Source organism: Alligator mississippiensis, chromosome 9 (genome assembly GCF_030867095.1).
Source record: "Alligator mississippiensis isolate rAllMis1 chromosome 9, rAllMis1, whole genome shotgun sequence".
NCBI classification, from domain to species: domain Eukaryota; kingdom Metazoa; phylum Chordata; order Crocodylia; family Alligatoridae; genus Alligator; species Alligator mississippiensis.
Window position 1 is genome coordinate 75,472,776 of NC_081832.1, and position 7,921 is coordinate 75,480,696.

At 62.2% G+C, this 7,921-nt stretch overlaps 1 protein-coding gene across 2 annotated transcripts; it reads left to right on the plus strand.

Moving 5' to 3' along the window:
- The first annotated feature begins 3,535 nt into the window (after positions 1-3,535).
- On the plus strand, positions 3,536-7,711 carry GPX3 (glutathione peroxidase 3). 2 transcript variants are annotated; one of them, XM_014604034.3, is made up of 6 exons: positions 3,536-3,761; positions 5,034-5,221; positions 5,468-5,621; positions 6,093-6,210; positions 6,349-6,448; positions 6,532-7,711. In XM_014604034.3, the coding sequence occupies exons 2-6, from the start codon at positions 5,051-5,053 to the stop codon at positions 6,736-6,738; spliced, it is 750 nt and encodes a 249-aa protein (XP_014459520.2). In that variant the 5' UTR covers positions 3,536-3,761; positions 5,034-5,050; the 3' UTR covers positions 6,739-7,711. The 2 variants fall into 2 exon arrangements, with proteins under 2 accessions (XP_014459520.2, XP_006260633.3); XM_006260571.4 differs by lacking the exon at positions 5,034-5,221 and having other exon boundaries at positions 3,554-3,761.
- The last annotated feature ends 210 nt before the right edge of the window (positions 7,712-7,921 follow it).

The following is a 7,921-nucleotide window of genomic DNA, read 5'->3' on the forward strand; positions in this document are numbered from 1 at the left end:
TGTTCTGCCCAGGGTGGATGCCAGGCCTATAATTACCAGGTCCTCCCCTTTATCCTGTTTAAGTACCAGCACGAGGATACCCATCCCAGGCTGGTATGGCAGGATCTGCATCTGGGAGTCTCTGGTATCTCTATTGCGGTAACCTCCACATCAGAGGTGGAAATGGGAGCAGCTGGCACTTGGCTTTCTGTAGCTGGGATCTCACATAACAAGTCCCTGTGCTATCTCTGAGAACCCAGCTTGCATAACCCTAACCCCCCTCTCCCCCAGCACGTCCGGCACAGCCTCCGCTGGCCTTTGGGATCTGAATGAAGGAGGCTATTGTCTTTTCTGAGCAAGGTGGACGAGCTCAGCCTCTCACAGCACAGCATAGCACGTTCACACGCGCTCCTGTCCCTTCCGAGGGAGCCAGCGCGGCCATGGGGGAGCTTGCCTTGGTCCCTGCAGGCTCCTGGAGAGGTCCATTAGATGAAAGCAAACATTTTGGGGGGCAGCTTTCAATGCTTTCCACCATTCACCCAGCTCCTCGCTCACGGGAGCTTTCTCATCCACTCCGCCCGGAGCAGGGTCAGACCAAAGCTTCCTCTCCACCACCCCTTGTCCCCTTTTTGGGGGACCCAGACTCCCCCATGTACACCTGTCCCCCAGGGCATAGTCCTCGCAGTCCCCCAGGCAGCCAACCCTCGTGCTAGCCTGAGCTCTAGCAATTCACAGCCCAGGCCCGGCATTTTAGGCTCAGCTTTGTCGTTTGCTCCCCATTCCCATGCCTTGCAAGACCTTCATGTTACGCCAATGAGCAGACCCTGACCTGGGCAAGAAGTTCCCCAAAGGGCCCTGCAGCCAGGTCACTGTTCCCCGCCAGTCCCCTCCGGGGGACAGCAGTTGCCTCAGTGTCAGTAATATTTAACTGGAAGCCAATGCCAGGTAAATATTTTGATCCCTCTGGAAGTTTCTGGACATCCCAGGACCCGCCAGCGCTCTCGCTGCTGTTGGCGAGAAGCCGGGACCTTTCCTCTCGACTGTAGCTGCCGCGGCGGGGTCTGCGCGGGGCCTTGGGGACAGCCATTAGGAGAGCCCAGGGCACAGCCACCCACCTGGAGCCCGCCCAAGGCAGCCGAGCCCTCTGGCCCTCGCTGCTCGGGCCAGCCTTACAGCCCCCAACCTCTCCTCTCCCCCTCATCTCACGTCCCTCCAGCCGCAGCCCCTTCCTTCGCCTCCCAGCCCCTGCTTGCATGCCCGCCACAGCGGCTAAGGGCACAGCCACCGCTTGTTCCATCCAGGCCACCCCTGGTACTTGAACCTCTCCACCTAGCCACCCAGCTCTGCTATTCCCAGGCTCACCCTGCTACGGGTAGGACACGATTTGCTAGAAAACAGAGCTCTTGGGAGTTTTGCTTGAACTGTCTGCAGTGCCCATGGCTTCTGCTACTCCTTTTGCTCTGGATTTAGCCTCCTAACATTGCCCCCTAAGCTGGCAGCATCTGGAGACAGCGATATCTTCTCTGTTAATACATAGTTTGTTACCTATGTGTATGAAAACTTTGCTGGTGGGACTTAAGGCTGTATCATTTTAAATCAGTAGGACTCAAGCTGCCAGACTTTGGGAGCTGCTGTTCAAGGGGGTAAAGGTGGCTGCAGTCTGTGCCTGGCTCATGGGAACCAGACTGGAGAAGGAAAGCCTTGCATTCAAAAGCTTGTCCTACCCGGCTCTGCAGCTGATAAAAGATATCGCCCTAAGCAATCCTTGCCTCTGGACAAATAAAGCAATAGGACTTGTTTGTCTGTCATGCAGGTCCTTTTAATGCATCTGTCATGACCGATGTACCAGGTGAATGGCATTTCATTTTCTATCCCTGTCGCCAAAGCAGCCCAACCCAGCCCTGGCCTGGGAGCAGAGCTGCTCCAAGGAGCCTCAGCCTCCCTGGAGGAGCTTGCAGCCCCTTTGAAATGAAGCCAGCCACCCCCGCTTCTCACGCCATGTTCCAGCACCAAATCCTTCCTGACTTTCAAGACTACCCTAGCCTTATCTGGTCCCAGATGGACCAGGTAGTCCCTGCCCCAGGCAGGAAAAGGCCTCACCACCCCCAATCAGCCCTCCCCATAGAGCAGCTGGGCCAGTCTTTGTCTTTCTAGGAGCTGCAATCAGCTCCAGCTGGCCCCAGACTTTGCAGCATCCCCTGGCTAGGTTAACCCTTTCCTCACTACAGAGCGGGGAAGGGCGGTGTGCATCTCGGTGCAGCAAGGGGCAAGGATCAGAGCTGGCTCAACATGCACGCCAAAGGGGACGGTGCTGGGCAGGACAATGAGGTCAGGGGAAGGAGATGCATGAGGAGCAGAGAGGAGTCCTGGCTGAGTCACCGCCGGCGTGACCGGCTCTCTGGCGTGCTGTCTAGTCCTAGCAATAACATGGCTTGACGCCACAGACAGGGAGCAGCTGAGAGGTGGACCCACCTCACCTCCCTCCACCCACCCGAATACCCCAAAAGCATTCCTTGACACCCCCTCGCTGCAGCTGACACCCAGTCCAGAGGGGTATCTCAGCCCCAGGACCCCCCGGGTTGTGGGCCTGCCAAATGCATCCCACGCCTGGGCACTCTGGGCTCATCTCTATTGAGCAGGGAACGAGGGGGGCTGTGTCTAAACTGGTGTTGATGCATCTGCAGCTGCGGTCCTGCAGGGACGTGGGCCGCACCCAGGGCAGCAGCTGAGCTGAGGCCAGCGCCCACAGGCAGGGCAGTGCTAGCCCCAGCGTTCCTGGGGACGCCCGAAACCCCTGGGAGGGCATGTGTGGGGCCAGGGCAGCAAGCAAGGGGTGTTGGTGCCCCCTGGCAGGGCCAGGCTGGACCCCGAGGGGGCACAGAGCAGGCACTGCCCATGCAGGAGCTTTGTCTGACCCTGCCGGAGGGGGGGCTCTGAGACTTGGACACAGTGTCTGCCACCTTTGTGCCCCCTGGCACTGCCCCAGCCTGTCTCTTGGTCCACGTGCCCCCCACCTGCTGACAGCGCCCCTTGCAAGCACCCCCAGCTCCTTGCCCCTCCGCCTCGCCTCTCCTGTCCACCCTCCTGCCATGTGCACTGGGGACCTGGGGCTGGCCCACGTCTAGCACAGGCTGAGGCTCCCCCAGCACCTCCCTCCGCCCCATCTGGGAGCTCAGAGCCAGGCTGTGGGTGGCTGTGCCGGGGTGGGGGCTGGCTGCCTGCTCCAGGATAAGAGCTATGACTTTCCCTATTGTGCAGCTCCTAATCTCCTGTTGCATAAAGTCCAGGCACGTACTCTGTGTCCTCTGCCCTCCGGCCCCCGTTCCCCCCCAGGGCTTTGCCCTCCGGCTCTTGGCAGCTGCATGCTGGCGCGCCAGGAGCCTTGAGCCAGGTCCAAGCCCTGCCCTTAGAGCTCCTCTCTGGGTGCATCCTCCTCCCCGTCACCCCCCTGCAATGCACGTGCCCCTTGGGCTGGGGAGCGGTGCCCGAGCCCAGGGCCCATATGGTTAATGGGTTGTGGGAGTCTTTGCCTGCCCCTGATTGGCTGGCACGGTTCAGCCACAGCCCTTTATTTCTCCCTGTCGAGCTGGAAGGTGGCAGAGCCCGTGGTGGAAAGGACAGCGAGGGATAACCCCAGCCACCGAGCTCCTCCGTGGGGCAGGGAGAGGGGCTCGCACCCCTGCCCTGCTGCAGCTATGGGGGGCCAGCTGCATGCCTCCTGGATCTTCCCCTTGGTTTTGGCTGGCCTGATTCAGCCGAATTGGGGGCAGGAGAAAGACAAGGTAAGGGGCAGGGTGGGTTGCAGCATGCCTTGGGGTGCTGCTGCCTGCTGGGGGGTCTCCGATACTGCCCGCGGAGGCCTGGGGTCCCGTGCTCCCGAGCTCAGGCATGCATGAAGGGGGTGAGAGGATGCAGGGAGCGGGGTTGTGGCATGGGACCGGGACCCCCAGACTGCAGGGGGGGCAGGTCCCGTGGCCCCCACTTGCTGATGTGCATGGGAAGGGATGTGATTTGTGGGGTGAGGAACTGGCAGGACCCTTTTCCTCCCCTGGGCTGCCTCCTGCTTCCCCCCCATGCCCTCCCGGCCACCCCGAGCCCCGGGCTCACAGACAGCCGCAGAGGGACTCTGCAGGATGGGGCAACATCACCGTCTCGGCTGGGAGACATGGCCCTGAGGCACGTTGCGGGGGCGGCTTGCTGATGGGTACAGCACGGTGTGCTCGCAGCCGTGGGCACGCTCTGCTCTGGGCAGGGATGTACAGGGCAGCAGGTGCTGGGCAAGGTGCCCGGAGAGGCAGGACCCTGGAGTGCCCTGGGCACTTGGCGTCTGCCTGCCCCTCTGCCCCGTGGGGAGCAGTGCCACATAGGGGGAGGCATTATCAGGACCATCGGCATTGCGGGGAAGACCGACGTGTCAGCAACACGGCTCCCCTGGAGAGCCTGGCACAACCTCGTGTGCCTGCCTGATAGCAGCTCCCAAAATAGAGCCCGCACGGGGGCTCGTGTGACGCATGGATCTAGCGTGACCCTGGAGATGACCGCCTGGGGGGCAAAAGCCACAGATGTGTGGCTGCTGCCCTCCTGGCCCCTTTGCACCAGCCTTTCCCAAGGAGTGAGGGCTGGGGGGGATGCTGCAGGTGCCCTGGCACATAGTTGCACCCTCAGCTCTTGGGTTTGGGTGTCATTGCTAGGGTCGAGCGACCCTTTGCTGAAGGGAAGGGGAGCAGCCTGCACCTCCTGGGGCTCTGGCTTTGGACCCGCAGAGTCTCATTGTCCCAGCTCCACCCCAGGGCGGCTCCCTCCCCACGCAGCACCCCGTGGTGCAGGGAGCCTGGGGTTCCTCCGAGCTGGGGCAGACGCAGCCAAGTCCTGGCACATGCCTGCCCAAGAGGCTGGATGCCGCAGCTCTGCTAGCAGCCCCAGCCAGCCAGCTTGGCACCGGGGGCCGGAGGGGTAGCACCGACTCACCCAGACGCCCCGGCATGGCTCCGTGCTCCCAGCTGCATCGCACCCTCGGCCCTGACGACGAGATCCTAGTAACAGCCCGTTCCTAGGAGACAGGCACTCCATCATGAGCGGCTGCCGTAAGCCTGACGACGCAGGCTCGCTCGCCGCAGCCCAGGCCCCTGACAAGGGCTGCTCCTCTCCTGGCCCAACAAGATCATGCAATGGGTTTGCCTCCGTTTACTCACCCGGCTGTTTCCTGCCCAGGTCTGGGTGCCATCAGCCTTCTCCCAGCCAGGTGGGGAGCTGGGAGCACTGGTGGGGAGGTGGGTGGGTGCATGGTGGGATCTATGCCCATGCAGCGAGCTCCCCCACACCCGAGAGCCCAGCCGTGGCTGCACGGGACTAGAGAGAGTCCAGGCAGGAAGACCCCTTGGTGGGGGCACCCCCAAACCTCCCTGGGGGCACCTCGCTGGGGTGCGGGCAGATGCCGTGTCCCCAGCCCTGAGCACCCGCCCATGTGGCCCGCCCGGCTGTCTTCCAGGTGAACTGCTACAGCAATGTGGGTGGCACAGTCTATGACTACGGGGCCCTCACCATCGACGGGGAAGAGTACGTCCCCTTCAAGAGGTACGCGGGGAAGATGATCCTCTTCGTCAACGTGGCCACGTACTGAGGGCTCACCATGCAGTACGTTGGTAAGAGCCCCCCGCCCTCTCCCAGCCGCAGCTTGGCACAGCATCCTGGGCACGGTCCATTTCCAGACGAGAGGGCAAGGGTGGGGAAGTGTCCCTGAGGTCGGGTGCACGGTGGCCGTGTCCGGCATGAGTCCTGGGGGCTCGTCTCCCTCACGGGAGGGTCAGGCAGTGGCAGCCAGAGGTGGAGGAAGCCTGGGCGGGTCCCCACTGCTGCAATGGGGATGGGATGCACAAAGCAGGGCTCGAGCCCAAAGCCTGTGGGAATAGCCAGGGCTAGGCAAACCTCACAGGAGAGGCTGGGAGAGGGCAATGGAGCTGCAGGCAGCTGAGCAAAGCTGACCCCATGGGGAGAGGCCGGGTGCCACCAGGAATGGCAGATCCCAGCCAAGTTGGGGTCTAGCCCCACCCTGGGTCCGTCGACATGACTAACCCTCAGTGGGGATGGGGTCGGGGGGATCTGTTTGCATGCAGAACTGAATGCACTACAAAGCGAACTGGGGCCCTACGGACTCGTCATCCTGGGCTTCCCCTCCAACCAGTTTGGGAAACAAGAACCCGGCCAGAACGCCGAGATCCTTCCTGCCCTGAAGTGAGTACCAGAGCCGGGACAGCCCGGTCCGGGGTGGGGGCTGCCAAGGACGGGGCCCTACATGGGCCCAGCTCCCACCTGCACTGGAAGAGGGTGGAAGGGGGCTCGCCACCCACTTCTACCCTTCCACTTTTTCAGATACGTCCGCCCGGGGGGAGGCTTCGCCCCCAATTTCCAGCTCTTCCAGAAGGGTGACGTGAACGGGGAGAAGGAACAGAAGGTCTACACCTTCCTCAAGGTCCGTGCACACCCTCCTCTCACGTCCAAGCGGGCGAGACTGGGGGGCACGGTGGTGACGCCTGTCCCTCCTTCCCCTTGCAGAACTCCTGCCCTCCCGTGGTGGAAAACTTTGGAGACCCCAAGAAGCTTTTCTGGGAGCCCCTGAAGATCCACGACATCAAGTGGAACTTCGAGAAGTTCCTGGTGGGGCCGGATGGGGTGCCGGTGATGCGGTGGTACCACCGCGCCAACATCGCCACGGTGAAGAACGACATCATGGAGTACATGAAGGCCCAGCACCCACTCTAGGAAGCCTGCGGGCACTTGAGAGACGGGGCGGGGTGGGCCACTGTGCTTTATCCAGAGCCGAATCTCCCCAGGCTGTGCTCCCCGGCACCTGGAGCCCCCAGGAATATCCTTTTTCAGATGCTTTCTTTGCCAGGGAAGGGGCTGGCAGGGCACCTATCGACACAGCCCAGCCTGTCACGCTGCTCGGTGTGGACCGGCCCGGGCTACAGCTCCCACGACCAGTTCAGAACAGCCCTGCGCTTCCCACGACTCCATATTCATTGCAGGTGCTCACTTGAGGTGGCATCTTGTCCCCCCCTGCTGCAGCCACCAGCCCCGTGCCCCCCTCTGCTGCCCTCTCCAGTCACCCCGTTCATCCCTTGTCCTCTCTGCATTATGGGTGCATACCCCGGGACTTGTTCCCATCTTGAGATCCCCTCCACTATGCCCTGTGTCACTATTTATTTGCAAGGACCCCCCCAAAAGGATGACTCCCCTTTCCCCATCTACTCTGCCAGCCTCAATGATAGAGCTGGCTGTTGCTGTCAGCTGGTGGCTGTGTCCTCAGTAGGGGGACAGGACCATGCTTCAGGGCTTCTTGGATAAGGTGCATCGGCCCGTCCTACCCCACCCCACCCCTGCAGTGAAGCCCCCTTTAGCCTTAGGACGTGCCCGCTGGACTCTCCTCCTGCCCACCTCGGCTCGCTAGGATGCGGGGTCTCTGCCCGTGCCAGCTTAGCGTCCTCTCCCCTGTGAGCGAGAGCTGGGCTGGGCTCTGGGAGCCTGGAGGCCGCATCGCTGTGAAGGGCAGGCCTGAAGCCCCCCCAGGGCGGGCCTGCCCTGAGCTGCCGGGTGCAGCACAGCTCTTCTAGTGCATTCAAGCTGTGCTGCGGTCCCTGCAGAGATGCGCGTCTCCCCTCTTCTCTGGGAGCCTGGCCCCCACCCTCGCCTAGACCCGCAGCTGTAGACATGCACAATAAAGACTGCAAACACACCCAGGGCCTGATTTGTAAGGGAAGGGTGGGAATGGCAAGGGGGTGGGCTGCAACTGGGATCTGGCCCCTTCCTCTGCCTGGGATGGGTCAGGCTTGGACACCAGCCCTCGGCCCAGCTGTGATGTGTTGGACCAGCAATGGGCAGCCCATCCAGTGGCACTGCCAAAGCCCTGCAGGGCTCCAGATGTGGCCTCCCCAGTGCCGAATAG